Source organism: Passer domesticus, chromosome 33 (assembly GCF_036417665.1).
Source record: "Passer domesticus isolate bPasDom1 chromosome 33, bPasDom1.hap1, whole genome shotgun sequence".
Lineage (NCBI taxonomy): Eukaryota > Metazoa > Chordata > Aves > Passeriformes > Passeridae > Passer > Passer domesticus.
The window spans coordinates 44,251-65,712 of NC_087506.1; the positions used below are offsets into that span (position 1 = coordinate 44,251).

Here is a 21,462-nt window from a genome sequence, read left to right on the forward strand (position 1 = left end):
ATTAAATTTGGGTCCCCTTCCCTCCAAATTTTGATATTTTTGGTCGTTTTCCTTCAATTTTGGCACTTTGGGTCCCTTTCCCCCGCAAATTTTGGCATTTTGGGTCATTTTGGGTCCCTTTCCCCATAAATTTCAAGGTTTTGGGGTTCATTTTCTCTCCATTTTGGAATTTCGGGTGTTTTCGGTTCATTTTCCCCACAAATTTCGTGACTTTGGGTCCCTTTTCCCCACAAATTTTGGCATTTTGGGCCTTTTTGGGTCCCTTTTCCCCACAAGTTTCGGGTAATTTTGGCTCCCTTTCCCTCCAAATTTCGCGATTTTTGGTCGTTTTCCCTCAATTTTGGCACTTTGGGTCCCTTTCCCCCTCAAATTTCACCGATTTTGGGCAATTTTGGGTCATTTCCCTTTAAACTCCGCGACTTTTTTCGCGCTCCATTTTTTCGGCACTTTTTTGGCGCCTGGCGGGCGCCATTTTAGCTCCTCCTTCCCCTTCACTTCCGGCGTGGCGCTTCCGGGTTGGGCGTGGCCGGAAGTGACGCCATCGGCGGCGGCGGTGGGTCCGGGCCGGGATTTTTGGGGCGATTTCGGGGAATTTTGGGATTTTTGGAGAATTTTGGGGGTTTTTTGGAGCTTCTGGAAAGTTCGGCGGGGGCTCCGAGGGCTCCGAGCGCCTTCGGGCGATGCCGGGCGCGCCCGGGGGGTCCCGGGCGGGATTGTGGGGCCTTTTGGGGCAAATTCGGGGGAATTTGGGATTTTGGGGGAATTTGGGGGATTTTGGGAAAATTCTGAGGGGATTTGGGGCATTTTAGGGGATTTGGGGGGAATTTGGGGCTTTTGGGGGGATTTTGGGGAATTTTTGAGGAATTTTGGGGTGAATTTTTGGGGGATTTTGGGGCTTTTTAGGGGAATTTTTTTGGGGGATTTGGGGGAATTTTGAGAAGATTTTTTTTGGAATTTGGGGGCAATTTTGGGGCATTTTTGGGGGGATTTTTGGGGCCATTTTGGGGCTTTTTGGGGCCATTTTGGGGAATTTTTAAGGAAATTTTGGGGCATTTTTGGACCAATTTGGGAGAATTTTTGGGGCATTTTGGGGGAATTTTGGGGGAATTTTGGGGCATTTTAGGGCAAAGTTTGGGGAAATTTTGGGAAATTTCTGGGGAGATTTTGGGGAATTTTTTGAGGAATTTGGGGGGAATTTTTGGAGGATTTTGGGACCATTTTGTGGGAATTTTTGGGGGAATTTTGGGGATTTTTGGGGCATTTTAGGGCAAATTTTGGGGAATTTTTGGGAAATTTCTGGGGAGATTTTGGGGGAATTTTTGGGGGATTTTTCTTTGAATTTTGGGGAGATTTGGGGGAATTTTGGGGCCTTTTTGGGGGAATTTTTGGAGGATTTGGGGCAATTTTGAGGCTTTTTGGGGCCAATTTTGGGGAATTTTGGGGGAATTTTGGGAAATTTTGGGAAATTTTGGGGCCAATTTGGGGGAATTTTGGCGGGAAATTTTGGGGGATTTTTTGAGGAATTTTGGGGGAAATTTGGAGGATTTTGGGGGAATTTTGGGGGGGAATTTGGGGAATTTTGGGGCCTTTTTGGGGAAATTTTGGGGGGGGTTGGGGGAAATTTTTTGGGACATTTTGGGCCAAATTTGGGGGGATTTGGGGCATTTTTGGCAGAATTTTTGGGGCAAATTTGGGGCAAATTTGGGGGATTTTGTGGGGACATTTTGGGGCTTTTTTGGGACCATTTTAGGGGAATTTTGGGGAGATTTGGGGGAATTTTGGGGGAAGATTTGAGGAAATTTTGGGGCATTTTGGGGGAATTTTTAGGGGAATTTCGGGGCCAATTTTGGGGAATTTTTGTGGAATTTTGGGGCAGATTTGGGGGAATTTTGAGGGATTTTTTGGAGGAAGTTTGGGGGAAATTTGGAGCATTTTGGGGGGAATTTTGGGGGATTTTGGGGCTTTTTAGGGGAATTTTTTGGGGGGATTTGGGGGAATTTTGGGGAGATTTTTTTTTAATTTGGGCGGAATTTTGGGGCATTTTTGGGGCAATTTTGGGGAATTTTTGGGGGAATTTTTAGGGAAATTTGGGGCATTTTTAGGACCATTTTAGGGCAAATTTGGGGGAATTTTGGGGGAATTTTTTGAGGGGGATTTGGGGCAATTTTGGGGCTTTTTGGGGCCAATTTTGGGGGATTTTTTGGGGGGATCTGGGGGAATTTTTGGGGAAATTTTGGAGCATTTTGGGGGGAATTTTGGGGCAAATTCAGAGGAATTTGGGGAGAATTTTGGGGGGATTTGGGGCATTTTTGGCAGAATTTTTGGGGCAATTTTGGGGCCAATTTGGGGGAGTTTTGGGAGAATTTTTGGGGGCGATTTGGAGGAATTTTTGGGAAATTTTGGGGCCAATTTGGGAGGAATTTTGGGGGAAATTTTGGAACAATTTTGGGGGGATTTGGGGCTTTGGGGGGGAATTTTTGGGGCGAATTTTTTTTTTTTTTTTGGGGAAATTTTGGGGGAATTTTGGGGGGGGGGTGGGGGAATTTTTGGGGCCATTTTGGGGGATTTTTGGGGAATTTTTTTGGGAATTTTTGCAGCCAATTTTGGGGGGAATTTTGGGGAAGTTTTTTGGGATTTCCAGGAAATTCGGGGCCATTTTGGGGGAATTTTTGGGGTCTCAAGAATTTTCAGGGGGATTTTGGGGCCTTTTTTGGATTTTTGGTTTCTTTTGGGGTGTTTTGGTTGGATTTTGGGGCATTTTCGGTGGATTTGGGGGTTTTGGGGCATTTTTAGGCGATTTTTGTTTCATTTTTGGGTTTTTTCTCTCGGGGTTTTGGGGGGATTTTGTTTGGATTTGGGGAATTTTTTTGGATTTTGGGATTTTGGGAGCATTTTGGGGGAATTTTGGGGCAAATTTGGGGGAATTTTTGGGGAATGTTTCGGAATTTCAAAAATTTCTTTGGGATTTTTAGGGAAATTTGGGGAATTTTTGAGTGGTGTTGGGGATTTTTTGGGGAATTTTTGGGAATTTTCAAAAATTTTGGGGATCTTTTAGGGAAACTTTGGTGGTTTTTTTGTTTTTAGGGCAATTTTGGGGGTTTTTTGGGGGATTTTTGGGATTTTAGAAAAAAATCGGATTTTTTTGGGAAAATTTGAGGGAAATTTTGGGGTTTTTTTGGAATTTTTGGGGGATTTTGGGGGAAATTTTGGGAATTTTTGGGAAAAATTTGGGAAATTTTGGGGGATTTTGAGATTTTTTTGTTCGTTTGGGAATTTTGGGGATTTTTGGGGAATTTTTTTTCCTGAATTTCTTTTGAAATTTGGGGAAATTTTGGGAATTTTTTTTGGGAATTGTTGGGGGGATTTTTTAGGAATTTTGGGGGGATTTTTTTGGGGAATTTTCCTCAACTTTTGGGGATTTTTTTTTGTTTTTTTTTTTTTTTATTTTTTTTTTTTTTTTGGAATTTTTGGGAAAATTTTTGGGAATTTTGGGGAAAAATTTTGGGAAATTTGGGGAAAATTTTGGGGAAATTTTGGGATTTTTTTTGTTTTTTGGGATTTTTTTTTTTTAATTTTTGGGAAAATTTTTGGGAATTTTTGGGAAAATTTTTGGGAATTTTGGGGAAAATTTTGGGGAATTTTGGGGAAAATTTGGGAATTTTTTTGTTTTTTGGGATTTTTTTTGGAATTTTTGGGAAAATTTTTGGGAATTTTGGGGAAATTTTGGGATTTTTTTTTGTTTTTTGGGATTTTTTTTGGAATTTTTGGGAAAATTTTTGGGAATTTTGGGGAAAATTTTTGGGAATTTTGGGGAAAAATTTGGGGAATTTTGGGGAATTTTTGGGTTTTTTTTTGTTTTTTGGGATTTTTTTTGGAATTTTTGGGGAATTTTTGGGAAAATTTTGGGAATTTTGGGGAAAATTTTGGGAATTTTGGGGAAATTTTGGGATTTTTTTTGTTTTTTGGGATTTTTTTTAATTTTTGGGAAAATTTTGGGGAATTTTGGGGAAAATTTTGGGATTTTTTGGGGGAATTTTTGGGGAATTTTTGGGAATTTTTGGGGAATTTTTGGGGAATTTTTGGGGAATTGTTGGGATTTTTTTGGGGATTTTTTGGGGCTTTTTTGGGGAATTTTTGGGATTTTTTGGGGAATTTTTGAGATTTTTTGGGATTTTTTGGGGCTTTTTTGGGGAATTTTTGGGATTTTTGGGGAATTTTTGGGGAATTTTTGGGGATCTTTTGGGGAATTTTGGGGATTTTTTGGGGAATTGTTGGGGATTTTTTGGGGAATTTTTGGGATTTTTTGGGGAATTTTTGGGATTTTTTGGGGAATTTTTGGGATTTTTTTTGGGATTTTTTGGGGAATTTTTGGGATTTTTTGGGGAATTTTTGGGATTTTTTGGGGAATTTTTGGGGAATTTTTGGGATTTTTTGGGAATTTTTGGGATTTTTTTTGGGGCTTTTTGGCCCCCCCGGGTGGGGGAGGGGCAGCCGGGGCTCATTAACGCCTCATTCATTAATTAATCGTGAATTCATTCCCCCCGGGCTCACTAATTAGCGCGGCGGGGCCGATTGGCCCCCGCAGCCAATGAAGGCGTTCATTAATTAATTAATTAGGGGTTCGTTAGCCATGGGCGAGCTGAGCGACCTGGACCGGCAGATCGAGCAGCTGCGGCGCTGCGAGCTCATCCGCGAGAGCGAGGTCAAGGCCCTCTGCGCCAAGGCCCGGTAATTAGCGCTCATTAACGCTAATTAACATTGATTGAATGGGTATTGGTGGGTTTGGGCCTTAATTAGTGCTAATTAGTGCTCTTTAGGGGTCATTTATGGTCATTAATGATCATCAGAGCTCATCCGCGAGAGCGAGGTCAAGGCCCTCTGCGCCAAGGCCCGGTAATTAACACTAATTAGCGCTAATTAATGGGTTTGGAGTGGGTATTGGTGGGTATTGAGGCATTTAAACCCCAATTAGTGCTAATTGGGGGTCGTTAATGGTCGTTAATGGGCATTGGAGCTCATCCAGGAGAGCGAGGTCAAGGCCCTCTGCGCCAAGGCCCGGTAATTAGCGCTAATTAACACTAATTCGTGCTCATTGAGTGGTTATTGAGGGGTATTGGTGGGTTTGGGCCTTAATTAGTGCTAATTAATGGTCATTAGTGGCTGTCAGTGCTCGTTAATGGGCATTGGAGCTCATCCGCGAGAGCGAGGTCAAGGCTCTGTGTGCCAAGGCCCGGTAATTAACCCTCATTAACGCTAATTAGTGCTTGTGTAACGGGTATTGGTGGGTTTGAGCCTTAATTAGTGCTAATTAATGGTCATTAGTGGCTGTCAGTGCTCGTTAATGGGCATTGGAGCTCATCCGCGAGAGCGAGGTCAAGGCCCTCTGCGCCAAGGCCCGGTAATTAACCCTAATTAACGCTAATTAACATTGACTGAATGGGTTTGGAATGGGTATTGGTGGGTTTGGGCCTTAATTAGTGCTAATTGGGGGTCATTAATGGCTGTCAGTGCTCGTTAATGGTCACTAGAGCTCATCAGGGAGAGCGAGGTCAAGGCCCTGTGCACCAAGGCCCGGTAATTAGCGCTAATTAACGCTAATTAGTGCTCATTGAGTGGTTATTGAGGGTTATTGGTGCCTTTAAACCTTCATTAGTGCTAATTAGGGCTCATTAGGGCTCATTAACGCTCATCAAGGAGGTAAAGGTCCAGTAATTAGTGCTAATTAATGCTAATTAACGCTAATTAACGCTAATTAGTGCTCATTCTGTGGGGTTCGATGCCTTTCAGCCCTGATTACTGCTGCTCATTAAGGGTTTGTTAATTGTTCATTAAGGGTTCATTAATTGCTCATTAAGGGTTCGTTAATTGCTCATTAAGGGTTCGTTAATTGCTCATTAAGGGCTCAGTGGGGTTAATTAGCGGCCGTTAATTGGTTAATTGCCGCAGGGAGATCCTGGGGCTGATTGGGGTTAATTAGTGCTAATTACCGCTAATTACTGATGATTGTTATTAATTCCTGTTCTTTAGGGTTCATTAAGGGTTCTGTTTGGTTAATTAGTGTTAATTAACGGCTGTTAATTAATGAATTTCTGCAGGGAGAGCGACGTGCAGCGCTCGTGGGGATTCACTGGGGTTAATTAGTGCTAATTGCCGCTAATTACTGATTGCTGTTAGTAATTCCTGTCCATTAAGGGTTCATTAAGGGTTCAGTGGGGTTAATTGGTGTTAATTAACTGCTGTTAATTGATTAATTGATTAATTACCACGGGGAGAGCAACGTGCAGCCCTTGTGGGGATTCCTTGGGGTTAATTAGTGCTAATTACCCTTAATTACTGGTTATTATTGTTAACTACTGTTCATTAAGGGCTCATTAGGGGCTCATCGGTGTTAATTAGCGGCTGTTAATTGGTTAATTGCCGCAGGGAGATCCTGGTGGAGGAGAGCAACGTGCAGCGCTTGGGGAGTTAATTTGAGTTAATTACTGCTAATTACAGCTAATTACTGACTGTTATTATTAATGCCTGTTCATTAGGGTTCATTAAGGGTTCAGTTTGGTTAATTAGTGTTAATTAACGGCTGTTAATTAATGAATTTCTGCAGGGAGAGCGCCGTGCAGCACTCGTGGGGGTTCATTGGTTAATTAGTGCTAATTACCGCTAATTACTGACTGTCATTATTAACGCCTGTTCATTAAGGGTTCATTAGGGGCTCATTGGTGTTAATTAGCGGCTGTTAATTGGTTCATTACCGCAGGGAGATCCTGGTGGAGGAGAGCAACGTGCAGCGCGTCGACTCGCCCGTCACCGTGAGACAGCGGGGGGAATCGGGAATTTGGGAAAATTCTGGGATTTTGGGGAAATTTGGGGGAAAAAAGAGGAATTTTGGGAAAATTTGGGAAATTCTGGGGAAAAAAGGAGGAAATTTGGGGGGATTTTGGGGAAAAAAGGGGGAATTTTGGGGAAATTTGGGGGAAAATTCTGGGATTTTGGGGGATTTTGGGGAATTTTGGGAAAATTTGGGGAATTCTGCGGAAAAAAGGAGGAATTTGGGGGAAAATTCTGGGATTTTGGGGAAAATTTTTGGGAAACTTTGGGGGAAAAAAGGAGGAATTTTGGGAAAACTGGGGGGGAAAGTCAAGAATTTTGCGGAAATTTGGGTTAGAATTCCAGAAATTTGGGGGAAAAGGCAGGAATTTTGGGAAAATTTGGGGGAAATTTTGCAAAATGTTGGGGAAATTTGGGGAAAATTTTGGTAGATTCTGGAGGAATTTTGGGGAAAATTTGGGGGGAAAATTCCAGAATTTTGGGGGGATTTTGGGGAAAAATGAGGAATTTGGGGAAATTTTTTGGGGGAAAAAGGAGGAAATTTGGGGGAAATCTGGGGGAAAATTTGGGACATTTTGGGAAAATTTGGGGGGGAAAAGGAGGAATTTTAGGAAGATTTGGGTGACAAATTCTGGGATTTTGGGGAAATTTGGGGGAAAATTCTGGAATTTTGCGGAAATTTTGGGGGAAAATTAGGGAAAAAAGGAGGAATTTTGGGGGAATTTGATGAATTCTGGGGAAATTTTGGGGAAATTTGAGGAAATTTTGGGGGAAAAAGGAGGAATTTGGGGAAAATTTGGGGGAAATTTGAGAAATTTGGGGAAATTTAGGGGAGAAGGAGGAAATTTCGGGGAAAATTCTGGAATTTTGGGAAAATTTGGGGGGAATTTGGGGAATTTTGGGGAAAATTGGGGAAAACAGGAGGAATTTTGGGGAAATTTGGGGAGAAATTCCAGAAATTTGGGGAATTTTGGGGGAAATTTGGGGAAATTTGGAGGAAAAAGGAGGAAATTTTGGGAAAATTTGGAGGAATTTTGGGGGAAAATGGAGGCATTTTAGGGAAATTTGGGGGGGAAAAAGGGGGAATTTTGGGAAAATTTGGGAAATTCTGGGGAAAAAAGGAGGAAATTTGGGGAAGAAATGAGGAATTTTGGGAAAATTTGGGGGGAAAAAGGAGGAATTTTAGGAAAATTTGGGGGAAATTTGGGGAAAATTTTGGTGGATTCTGGAGAAATTTTGGGGAATTTGGGGAAATTTGGGGGAAAATTCCAGAATTTTGGGGAAATTGGGGGGAATTTGGGGGAAAAGGAGAAATTTGGGGGGGAAAAGAAGGAATTTTGGGAAAATTTTGGGGGAAAAAGGGAAATTTGGGGGAAAATTTGGAGGAATTTGGGGAAAAATAGGAGGAGTTTTAGGAAAATTTGGGGGAAATTCTGGGATTTTGGGGAAATTTGGGGAAACTTTGGGAAATTCTGGGGAAAAAAGGAGGAATTTTGGGAAAATTGGGGGGAAATTTGGAGGAATTTGGGGGAAAAAGGAGGAATTTTAGGAAAATTTGGGGGAAAATTCTGGGATTTTGGGGAAATTTGGGGAAAATTGGGGGAAAAAAAGAGGAATTTTGGGGAAAATTTGGGGGGAAATTCCGGAAATTTGGGGAATTTTGGGGGAAAATTTGGGGAATTCTGGGGAAAAAAGGAGGAATTTTGGGAAAATTGGGGGGAAAATTCCAGAATTTTGGGGGGATTTTGGGCAAAAATGAGGAATTTGGGGAAATTTTTGGGGGGAAAAAGGGAAATTTGGGGGAAATCTGGGGGAAAATTTGGGACATTTTGGGAAAATTTGGGGGGGAAAAGGAGGAATTTTAGGAAGATTTGGGTGACAAATTCTGGGATTTTGGGGAAATTTGGGGGAAAATTCTGGAATTTTGCGGAAATTTTGGGGGAAAATTAGGGAAAAAAGGAGGAATTTTGGGGAAATTTGACGAATTTTGGGGGGAAATTCTGGGGAAATTTGAGGAAATTTTGGGGAAATTTTGGGGGAAAAAGGAGGAATTTGGGGAAAATTTGGGGGAAATTTGAGAAATTTGGGGAAATTTAGGGGAGAAGGAGGAAATTTCGGGGAAAATTCTGGAATTTTGGGAAAATTTGGGGGAAATTTGGGGAATTTTAGGGGAAAATTTGGGGAATTTTGGGAAAAAAGGAGAAATTTTGGGGAAATTTTGGGAAACTTTGGAGGAATTTGGGGAAAAAAAAGGAGGAATTTTGGGAAAATTTGGTGGAAAACCGGAATTTTGGGGAAATTTGGGAAATTCTGGGGAAAAAGGGGGGAAATTTGGGGAAAAAAGGAAGTTTGTGGGAATTTGGTGAAAATTTGGGGGGAAAAGGAATTTTGGGGAAATTTGGGGGGAAAAAGGAGGAATTTTGGGGAAATTTTGCAAAATGTTGGGGAAATTTGGGGAAAATTTTGGTGGATTCTGGAGGAATTTTGGGGAAAATTTTGGGGAAATTTGGGGAAAAATTGAGGAATTTTAGGGAAATTAGGGGAGGAAAGGAGGAATTTTGGGGGGAAAAAGGAGGAATTTAGGAGAAATTTTGGGGAAATTTGGGAGAAAATTCTGGAATTTCGGGGAAAAAAGGAGGAATTTTTTTAAATTTTGGGGGAAATTTTGCAAAATTTTGGGGAAATTTGGGGAAATCTAGGGAAAATTTTGGAGGAATTTTGGGGAATTTGGGGAAATTTGGGGGAAAACTCTGGGATTTTGGGGAAATTTGGGGAATTTTGGGAAACTTTGGGAAATTCTGGGGAAAAAGGAGGAATTTGGGGAAATTTGGGGAAGAAATGAGGAAATTTGGGAAAATTTGGGGGGAAAAAGGAGGAATTTTGGGGGAAATTTTGCAAAATTTTGGGGAAATTTGGGGAAATCTAGGGAAAATTTTGGAGGAATTTTGGGGAATTTGGGGAAATTTGGGGAAAAATTGAGGAATTTTAGGGAAATTTGGGGGGAAACTCTGGGATTTTGGGGAATTTTGGGAAACTTTGGGAAATTCTGGGGAAAAAGGAGGAATTTGGGGAAATTTGGGGGAAATTTGGAGGAATTTGGGGGAAAAAAGGAGGAATTTTGGGAAAACTGGGGGGAAAAGTCAAGAATTTTGCGGAAATTTGGGTTAAAATTCCAGAAATTTGGGGGAAAAGGGAGGAATTTGGGGGAAATTTGGGAAAAAAGGAGGAAATTCGGGAAATTTTGGGGGAAAAAGAAGGAATTTGGGGAAAATTTGAGGGAATTTTGGGGGGAAATTGAGGAATTTTAGGGAAATTCAGGGAAAAAGGAGGAATTTTGAGGAAATTTGGGGAAATTTGGAGGAATTTGGGGAAAAAACCGAGGAATTTTAGGAAAATTTGGGAGAAATTTGGGGAAATTTAGGGGAGAAGGAGGAATTTGGGGGAAAAGGAGGAAATTTGGGGGAAAATTTGGGGGGAATTGGAGGAATTTTGGGGGAAAATTTGGGGAAATTTGGAGGAAAAAGGAGGAAATTTTGGGAAAATTTGGGGAAATTTTGGGGGAAAATGGAGGAATTTTAGGGAAATTTGGGGAAAAAAGGAGGAATTTTGGGAAGATTTGGGGGAAAGTTCTGGAATTTTGAGGAAATTTGGGGAAAAAAATGAGGAATTTTAGGAAAATTTGGGGGAAATTTGAGAAATTTGGGGAAATTTAGGGGAGAAGGAGAAATTTGGGGGAAAAGGAGGAAATTTGGGGGAAAATTCTGGAATTTTGGGAAAATTTGGGGGAAATTTGGAGAATTTTGGGGAAAAATTGGGGAAAAAAGGAGGAATTTTGGGGAAAAAGGGAGGAAATTTGGTAAATTTTGGGGGGAAAAGGAGGAATTTGGGGGAATTTTGGGGGGAAATTGAGGAATTTTAGGGAAATTCAGGAAAAAAGGAGGAATTTTGAGGAAATTTGGGGAATTTTGGGGGAAATTTGCGGAATTTTGAGGAAATTTGGGAGAAAATTCTGGAATTTTGGGGAAATTTGGGAAATTCTGGGAATTTCACTTTGGGTGATTTTTCAGTGATTTTGTGATTTTGGGTGATTTGGGGTAATTTTTGTGTGATTTTGGGATATTTTGGGTGATTTTGGATGGATTTGGGTGATTTTTGGGGTATTTTGGGTCATTTTGGGGTGATTTTGGGTGGTTTTAGGTGAATTTGGATGACATTTTGGTGATTTTGGGTGATTTCGGTTGATTTTTGTGTGATTGTGGGTGAATTTGGGGGATTTGGGGTAATTTTGGTTGATATTTGGGCAATTTTGGGCGATTCTGTGTGAATTTGGCTGATTCTGGGAGAATTTTTGGTGATTTTGGATGATTTTTGGGTGATTTGGGGGGATTTTTGTTCGTTTTTGGATGATTTTTGTCCATTTTTGGGTGATTTGGGGTGATTTTTTTGGTGATTTCTGGATGATTTTAGGTGATTTTGGATGATTTTGGGTGATTTTTGGGTCATTTTGGGGTGAATTTGGGATGATTTTGGATTATTTTGGATGATTTCTTTGTGATTTTGGGTGCCTTTGGGTGATTCTGGGTGATTTTTGGTCTTTTTAGGTGATTTTGGGTGATTTTTGATGATTTTGGGATTTTTGGGTTGATTTTGGCTGTTTTTGGCTGATTTTTCTTCATTTTTTGATTATTTTGGGTGATTTTGAGTATTTTTGGGTGATTTTTTGGTGATATTTGGTCATTTTTGGGTGATTTTGGGTGAATTTTGGATGATTTTGGGTGATTCTGGGTAATTTTGGGTGATTCTGGGTGATTTTGGATGATTTTGGATGAATTTTGGATGATTTTGAGTAATTTTTGTTGATATTTGGGCAATTTTGGGTGATTCTGTGCGAATTTGGATGATTTTGGGTTATTTGAAAGATTTTGTGGGATTTTTGTGTGATTTTGGATAATTTTGGGTGATTTTGGGTGATTTTTGGATGATTTTGGGTCATTTTGTGTGATTTTTGGTGATTTTTGTGATTTTGGGGTGATTTTGGATAATTTTTGGTAATTTTGGGTGATTTTTAGTGATTTTTATGTGATTTTGGGTGAATTTGGTTGATTTTGGGTGATTTTTGGGTGATTTTGGATAATTTTTGGTGATTTTTGGTCATTTTGGGTGAATTTGGGATGATTTCAGATTATTTTGGGTGATTTTTGGTTGATTTTGGGTCATTTTTGGACGGTTTTGGATGATTTTGGCTGAATTTGGGATGATTTCAGATTATTTTGGGTGATTTCGGGGGATTTTGAACGATTTTGGAGGTTTTGGGGTGATTTTGGTTCATTTTTTGGGTTAGTTTGGGTGATTTTTGGATGATTTTGGGTCATTGTGGGTCATTTTAGGGATATTTTGGGTGATTTTGGGTGATTTTGGGGTGCATTTGGATGATTTTTGTGTGATTTTGGGTGATTTTGGGTGGTTTTGGACAACTTTTGGATGATTTTTGTTCATTTTTGATGATTCTGGGGTGATTTTTGTTCATTTTTGGATGGTTTTGGGTGATTTCTGTTCATTTCTGGGATATTTGGGGTGAATTTGGGTGGTTCTGGGTGGTTCTGGGTGATTTTGGGTGATTTTTGGGTGATTTCATGTGATTTTGGGTGATTTTTGGGGTGGTTTTGGATGATTTTTGGGTAATTTTTCTTCATTTCTGGGATATTTGGGGTGAATTTGGGTGATTTTGGGTGAGTTTTGGGATATTTTGGGTGATTCCGGTTGATTTTGGGTGATTTTTGGGCATTTTTGGGTGATTTTGGGTGATTTCAGGTGTTTTTCGTGTGATTTTGGGTGAATTTGGGTGATTTAGGGGTATTTTGGATGATTGTTGGGTAATTTTTGTTCATTTCTGGGATATTTGGGGTGAATTTGGGTGATTTTGGGATGTTTTGGGATGTTTTGGGTGATTTTGGGTGATTTTGGTGCCGCCCCCCCCCAGGTGTGCGGGGACATCCACGGGCAGTTCTACGACCTCAAGGAGCTCTTCAGGGTGAGTGACCACGGAGTGACCAGTGAGTGACCACTGACCAACTGACCACTGAGTGACCCCTGAGTGACCTCTGACCCCTGAGTGACCACTGAGTGACCCCTGAGTGACCACTGAGTGACCCTGAGTGACCCTGAGTGACCCCTGAGTGACCCTGAGTGACCCCTGACCCCTGAGTGACCCTGAGTGACCACTGAGTGACCCTGAGTGACCCTGAGTGACCCCTGAGTGACCCTGAGTGACCTCTGACCCCTGAGTGACCACTGAGTGACCCTGAGTGACCCTGAGTGACCACTGAGTGACCCCTGAGTGACCAACTGACAAGCTGACCAACTGACCAACTGACCCCTGAGTGACCCCCAAGTGACCAACTGACCACTGACCACTGAGTGACCACTGAGTGACCACTGAGTGACCCTGAGTGACCACTGAGTGACCACTGACCACTGAGTGACCCTGAGTGACCACTGACCACTGAGTGACCCTGAGTGACCACTGACCACTGAGTGACCCCTGAGTGACCCTGAGTGACCACTGAGTGACCACTGAGTGACCACTGAGTGACCCTGAGTGACCACTGACCACTGAGTGACCCCTGAGTGACCCCTGAGTGACCCTGAGTGACCCTGAGTGACCCTGAGTGACCATAACCCCAAAATTGCCAAAAAATCCCCTAAAAATGACCCCAAAATGACCAAAAAGTGACCCCGAGTGACCCTGAGTGACCTCACCTGTCTCTCACCTGTCTCTCACCTGTCTGATCTCACCTGTCTGATCTCACCTGTGTGATCTCACCTGTCTGATCTCACCTGTCTGGTCTCACCTGTGTGATCTCACCTGTCTGATCTCACCTGTCTGGTCTCACCTGTGTGATCTCACCTGTCCGGTCTCACCTGTGCAGGTGGGCGGGGATGTCCCAGAGACCAATTACCTGTTCATGGGCGACTTCGTCGACCGCGGCTTCTACAGCGTGGAGACCTTCCTGCTGCTGCTGGCGCTCAAGGTGAGACAGGTGTGCTCACCTGAGACAGGTGTGGTGGGTGTGAGACCTTCCTGCTGCTGCTGGCGCTCAAGGTGAGACAGGTGTGCTCACCTGAGACAGGTACAGACAGGTGTGGTGGGTGTGAGACCTTCCTGCTGCTGCTGGCGCTCAAGGTGAGACAGGTGTGCTCACCTGAGACAGGTACAGACAGGTGTGGTGGGTGTGAGACCTTCCTGCTGCTGCTGGCGCTCAAGGTGAGACAGGTGTGCTCACCTGAGACAGGTACAGACAGGTGTGACAGGTGTGAGACCTTCCTGCTGCTGCTGACGCTCAAGGTGAGACAGGTGTGACAGGTGTGACACACCTGAGACAGGTGTGGTGGGTGTGAGACCTTCCTGCTGCTGCTGGCGCTCAAGGTGAGACAGGTGTGACAGGTGTGCTCACCTGGACAGGTGTGATATACTTGAGACAGGTACAGACAGGTGAGACAGGTGTGCTCACCTGGACAGGTGAGACAGGTGTGATGGGTGTGATACACCTGAGACAGGTGAGACAGGTACAGACAGGTGCGACACACCTGAGACAGGTACAGACAGGTGAGACAGGTGTGACACACCTGGACAGGTGTCACAGGTGTCATTCACGTGCTCAGGTGTGCTCAGGTGTGATACACCTCGACAGGTGTGACGGGTGTGAGACACCTGGACAGGTGTGACCGGTGCCACAGGTGTGACACACCTGGACAGGTGTGACCGGTGCCACAGGTGTGATACCTGCGCCCAGGTGTGATCCCAGTGTGTCACCTGTGCCCAGGTGAGGCACCTGGCAGATCCCGCGGGTGTGGCACACCTGCACAGGTGATGCCGTGGATGGGTTATACATGACCCAGGTGTGCTGTACCTGACCCAGGTGTGTCTCACCTGTCCAGGTGCGGTACCCAGACCGGATCACGCTGATCCGGGGTAACCACGAGTCGCGGCAGATCCCACGGGTGTGGCACACCTGCACAGGTGATGCCGTACATGGGTTATACCTGTCTCAGGTGTGCTGTACCTGTGCCCAGGTGTGACCCAGGTGTGTCTCACCTGTCCCAGGTGCGGTACCTGGACCGGATCACGCTGATCAGGGGTAACCACGAGTCGCGGCAGATCCCGCGGGTGTGGCACACCTGCACAGGTGATGCCATGGATGGGTTACACACGGCTCAGGTGTGCTGTACCTGACCCAGGTGTGTTACCTGTGCCCAGGTGCGGTACCCAGACCGGATCACGCTGATCAGGGGTAACCACGAGTCCTGTCAGATCCCACAGGTGTGGCACACCTGCACAGGGGATGCCGTACATGGGTTACACACAGCTCAGGTGTGCTGTACCTGGCTCAGGTGTGACCCAGGTGTGTCTCACCTGTCCAGGTGCGGTACCCGGACCGGATCACGCTGATCAGAGGCAATCACGAGTCGCGGCAGATCACGCAGGTGTACGGCTTCTACGACGAGTGCCTGCGCAAGTACGGCTCGGTCACCGTGTGGCGCTACTGCACCGAGATCTTCGACTACCTGAGCCTGTCGGCCATCATCGACGGCAAGGTGAGCACACCTGGGCACACCTGGGGATACACCTGGGGACAGGTAACACACCTGGGACAGGTAACACACCTGGGGCAGGTAACACACCTGGGACAGGTAACACACCTGGGGCAGGTAACACACCTGGGACAGGTAACACACCTGGGGCACACCTGGGACAGGTAACACACCTGGGACAGGTAACACACCTGGGCACACCTGGGACAGGTAACACACCTGGGACAGGTAACACACCTGGGGACAGCTGGGGCAGGTAACACACCTGGGACAGGTAACACACCTGGGGACAGGTAACACACCTGGGGACAGGTAACACACCTGGGCACACCTGGGGACAGGTAACACACCTGGGGACAGGTAACACACCTGGGCACACCTGGGGCAGGTAACACACCTGGGGCAGGTAACACACCTGGGGACACACCTGGGACAGGTAACACACCTGGGGACAGGTAACACACCTGGGGACAGGTAACACACCTGGGCACACCTGGGACAGGTAACACACCTGGGGACAGGTAACACACCTGGGCACACCTGGGACAGGTAACACACCTGGGGCAGGTAACACACCTGGGGACACACCTGGGACAGGTAACACACCTGGGACAGGTAACACACCTGGGGACAGGTAACACACCTGGGGCAGGTAACACACCTGGGGACAGGTAACACACCTGGGCACACCTGGGACAGGTAACACACCTGGGGACAGGTAACACACCTGGGGCAGGTAACACACCTGGGCACACCTGGGACAGGTAACACACCTGGGACAGGTAACACACCTGGGGCACACCTGGGGCACACCTGGGACAGGTAACACACCTGGGACAGGTAACACACCTGGGGATACACCTGGGACAGGTAACACACCTGGGACAGGTAACACACCTGGGGCACACCTGGGGCACACCTGGGACAGGTAACACACCTGGGACAGGTAGCACACCTGGGGATACACCTGGGACAGGTAACACACCTGGGACAGGTAACACACCTGGGACAGGTAACACACCTGGGCACACCTGGGACAGGTAACACACCTGGGCACACCTGGGGCAGCTGGAGGGGGTCGGGACACCGGTGTCCCCAAATGTCCCCAAATATCCCCAAATGACTCCATAACGTCCCAAAATACCCCAAATGTCCCCAAATATCCCCAAATGACTCCAAAACGTCCCAAAATACCCCAAATGGCCCCAAATATTCTGAACGTCCCAAATGTCCCAAATACCCCAAATGTCCCAAAATGTCCCAAAATGTCCCAAATACCCCAAGTACCCAAATACCCCCAAATGTCCCAAATACCCTAAATTGCCCCAAATATTCTTCTAAATGTCCCAAATATCCCAAATAGCCCAAATACCTCAAAATATCCCACATACCCAAAATGTCCCAAATATCCCAGATACTCCAAATGTCCTAAAATGTCCTAAATACCCCAAAATATCCCAAATATTTCCAATGTCCCCAAGTACCCCAGAAGTCCCAAATACCCCAAAATATCCCAAAATATTCTAAATGTCCCAAATGTCCCAAATACCCCAAAATACCCCAAATATTTTAAATGTCCCAAATGACCCCAAATTATCCTAAATTTCCCAAATGACCCAAATACCAAAAAATGTCCCAAATACCCCAAAATATTCCAAATACATTAGATATCCTAAATGCCCCAAATGTCCTAAAAGCCCCAAAAAGCCCCAAAATGACCCAAAATGTCCCAAAATCCCAGATTTTCTGCGTGCACGGGGGGCTGTCCCCGTCCATCCAGACCCTGGGCCAGATCCAGTGACCCCAAATGTCCCAAACACCCCAAAAGTCCCAAATACCCCAAAATATTTCAAATATCCCAAATGTCCCAAATGTCCTAAACATCCCAAATACCCCAGATATCCCAAAATGTCCCAAATACCCCAAAATGTCTCAAATACCCCAAATGCACCAAATGACCTCAAAATATCCTAAATGTCCCAAATGACCCAAATGTCTCAAAAGTCCCAAAAACCCCAAATACCCCAAATGTCCCAAATATCCCAAATAGCCAAAAATGTCCCCAAATGATCCAAATGTCCCAAATGTCCCCAAACGTCCTCAAATACCCAAATACCCAAAAATGTCCCAAAATGATCGAAATATCTAAAATGTCCTAAATATCCCAGAAACCCCAAATATCCCAAAATGTTCCAAATACCCCAAAATATCTCAAATATTCCAAATGCCCCAAATGTCCCAAATACCTCAAATGACCCCAAATGTCTTAAATGTCCCAAATGTCACAAATGACCCCAAATACCCCAAAGATCCCCAAATAGCCCAAATATTCTGAATGTCCCAAATACCCCAAATGACCCAGACATCCCAAACATCCCAAAAAGCCCCGAAATGACCCAAATTGTCCCGAATCCCCAGATTTTCTGCGTGCACGGGGGGCTGTCCCCGTCCATCCAGACCCTGGACCAGACCCCGTGACCCCAAATGTCCCAAATACCCCAAATGTCCCAAATACCCCAAATACCCCAAAATACCCCAAATACCCCAAAATGTCCCAAATACCCCAAAATATCTCAAATGCCCCAAATGTCCCAAATGACCCAAATACCCCAAAACATCCCAAATATTTCAGATGTCCCCAAATACCCCAAATATCCCAAATGACCCAAAATATCCTAAATGACCCAAACGTCACAAAAGACACCAAATACCCCAAAATATCCCAAATATCCCAAATGACCCCAAATACCCCAGATACCCCAAATATCCCAAAATGTCCTAAATACCCCTAAATATCCCAAATATTTCAAATGTCTCCAAATACCCCAAAAACCCCAAAATATCCCCAAATATCCCCAAATATCCCCAAGTACCTCAACAACCCCAATTACCTCAATGACCCCAAATGTCCTAAAAGCCCTAATTTACCCCAAAATGACACAAATTTTCCCAAAATCCCAGATTTTCTGCGTGCACGGGGGGCTGTCCCCGTCCATCCAGACCCTGGGCCAGACCCCGTGACCCCAAATGTCCCAAACACCCCAAGTGTCCCAAACACCCCAAATACCCCAAATACCCCAAAATATCTCAAATACCCCATATGTCCCAAATGACCCAAATACCCCAAAATATCCCAAATATTTCAAATGTCCCCAAATACCCCAGAAGTCCCAAATACCCCAAATATCCCAAATACCCAAAAATGTCCCGAAATGACCCAAAATATCCCAAATATCCCAAATACCCCAAATGTCCCAAATACCCCAATTACCTCAATGACCCCAAATATCCTAAAAGCCCCAAAAAGCCCCAAAATGACCCAAAATGTCCCAAAATCCCAGATTTTCTGCGTGCACGGGGGGCTGTCCCCGTCCATCCAGACCCTGGACCAGATCCGCACCATCGACCGCAAGCAGGAGGTGCCGCACGACGGCCCCATGTGCGACCTGCTCTGGTCCGACCCCGAAGGTACCGGGACAGGGGACAGGGGGGGACACGGGGGGAAAAAACCCCAAAAAACCCCGAAAAAATCCGCAGAATTTTACCCCAAAAATGATCGAATTAGCCCCAAAAATCACTGAAAAATGCACTGAAATTGCCCCAAATTTCATCAAATTGGCCCCAAAAATCACTGAAAATGCACTGGAAAATTCGTTTATTTGTTGATAGTGATGGACAGGTGAGAAACACAAAAAACCCCGAAAAAATCCCCGAAATTTTACCCCAAAATTCATCAAAATGGCCCCAAAAATCCTTAAAATGCACTGAAATTACCCCAAAAATCACTGAAAAATGCACTGAAATTACCCCAAAAATCACTGAAAAATTCACTGAAATTGCCCCAAAAATCACTGAAAAATGCACTGAAATTACCCCAAAAATCATCAAATTACCCCAAAAATCACTGAAAAATTCACTGAAATTACCCCAAAAATCACTGAGAAATTCACTGAAATTACCCCAAAAATCATCAAATTACCCCAAAAATCACTGAAAAATTCACTGAAATTACCCCCAAAATCACTGAAAAATTCACTGAAATTACTCAAAAATCACTGAGAAATTCACTGAAATTACCCCAAAAATCATCAAATTACCCCCAAAATCACTGAAAAATTCACTGAAATTACCCCAGAAACCACTGAAAAATTCACTGAAATTACCCCAAAAATCACGGAAAAATTCACTGAAATTACCCCAAAAATCACGGAAAAATTCATTTGTTTGTTGATAGTGAGGGACAGGTGAGAAAAAAAAAACAGAAAAAACAAAAAAAACCCCGAAAAAATCCGCAAAATTTTACGCCAAAAATCGTCAAATTGGCCCCAAAAATCACTGAAAAATTCACTGAAAAATTCATTTATTTATGATGGGGACACGGGGGCACGGGGAGGAAAAAAATGAGGAAAACAAAAAAAACCCCAAAAAAATCCAAGAAATTTTACCCCAAAATTCATCAAAATGGCCCCAAAAATCCTTAAAATGCACTGAAATTACCCCAGAAACCACTGAAAAATTCACTGAAATTGCCCCAAAAATCACTGAAAAATGCACTGAAATTACCCCAAAAATCACGGAAAAATTCACTGAAATTGCCCCAAAAATCACTGAAAAATTCACTGAAATTACCCCAAAAATCATCAAATTACCCCAAAAATCACTGAAAAATTCACTGAAATTACCCCAAAATTCATCAAATTGGCCCAAAAATCACTGAAAAATTCACTGAAATTACCCCAAAAATCATTGAAAAATTCACTGAAAAATTCATTTATTTGTTGATAGTGAGGGACAGGTGAGGGACACAAAAAACCCTGAAAAAATCCTAAAAATCCCCAAAATTTTACCCCAAAATTCATCAAATTGGCCCCAAAAATCAATGAAAAATTCACTGAAAATTTCATTTATTTATGATGGGGACACAGGGGGACATGGGGGGGACAGGGAGGAAAAAAACAAAAAAAACCCCAAAAAAATCCCCGAAATTTTACCCAAAAATTCATCAAAATGGCCCCAAAAATCCTTAAAATGCACTGAAATTGCCCCAAAAATCACTGAAAAATTCACTGAAAAATTAATTTGTTGATAGTGAGGGACACGGGGGGACAGGGGAGGAAAAAAAAACGAGAAAAACAAAAAAAACCCCGAAAAAATCCGCAAAATTTTACCCCAAAATTCATCAAAATGGCCCCAAAAAATCCATAAAATCCACTGAAATTACCCCAAAAATCAGTGAAAAATTCACTGAAAAATTCATTTAATTGTTGGTAGTGAGGGACACAAAAAACCCCGAAAAAATCCTAAAAATCCCCAAAATTTTACCCCAAAAATCATCAAATTGGCTCCAAAAATTACTAAAAAATTCACTGAAATTGCCCCAAAAATCATCAAATTGGCCCAAAAGTCACTGAAAAATTCACTGGAATTACCCCAAAAATCATTGAAAAATTCACTGAAAATTTAATTTATTTGTTGATAGTGAGGGACAGGTGAGGGCCACAAAAAACGCTGAAAAAATCCTAAAAATCCCCAAAATTTTACCCCAAAATTCATCAAAATGGCCCAAAAATCACTGAAAAATTCATTTATTTGATGATAGTGAGGGACAGGTGAGAAATGCAAAAAACCCCAAAAAAATCCCAAAAATTTTACCCTGAAATTCATCAAATTGGCCCAAAAATCATTGAAAAATTCACTGAAAAATTCATTTATTTATGATGGGGACACGGGGGGACACGGGGGGAAAAAATGACGAAAACAAAAAAAACCCCGAAAAAATCCCAAAAATCCCCGAGTTTCTACCCCAGAATTCATCAAAATGGCCTCAAAAATCCTTAAAATGCACTGAAATTACCCCAGAAACCACTGAAATATTCACTGAAATTGCCCCAAAAATCACTGAAAAATTCACTGAAATTACCCCAAAAATCACTGAAAAATTCACTGAAATTACCCCAAAAATCATCAAATTACCCCAAAAATCACTGAAAAATTCACTGAAATTACCCCAAAATTCATCAAATTGGCCCAAAAATCACTGAAAAA

The 21,462-nt window shown here is 43.4% G+C and overlaps 1 protein-coding gene across 3 annotated transcripts in view; it reads left to right on the forward strand.

Annotated features, from left to right (window-relative positions):
• Positions 1 to 514: 514 nt before the first annotated feature.
• PPP4C (protein phosphatase 4 catalytic subunit) overlaps positions 515 to 21,462 on the forward strand; it is a 28,136-nt gene continuing 7,188 nt past the window's right edge. The window contains exons 1-7 of one of the 3 annotated variants that reach the window (XM_064401956.1): positions 515 to 553; positions 4,618 to 4,728; positions 6,755 to 6,806; positions 12,806 to 12,856; positions 13,755 to 13,856; positions 15,247 to 15,420; positions 18,759 to 18,885. In XM_064401956.1, coding sequence (XP_064258026.1) covers positions 4,631 to 4,728; positions 6,755 to 6,806; positions 12,806 to 12,856; positions 13,755 to 13,856; positions 15,247 to 15,420; positions 18,759 to 18,885 — 604 coding nt within the window. In that variant the 5' untranslated portion in view covers positions 515 to 553; positions 4,618 to 4,630. Of the gene's footprint in view, positions 554 to 4,617; positions 4,729 to 5,199; positions 5,234 to 5,357; positions 5,399 to 6,754; positions 6,807 to 12,805; positions 12,857 to 13,754; positions 13,857 to 15,246; positions 15,421 to 18,758; positions 18,886 to 21,462 lie in introns of those variants that run through there. The other 2 variants (XM_064401958.1, XM_064401957.1) reach the window with 2 other exon arrangements.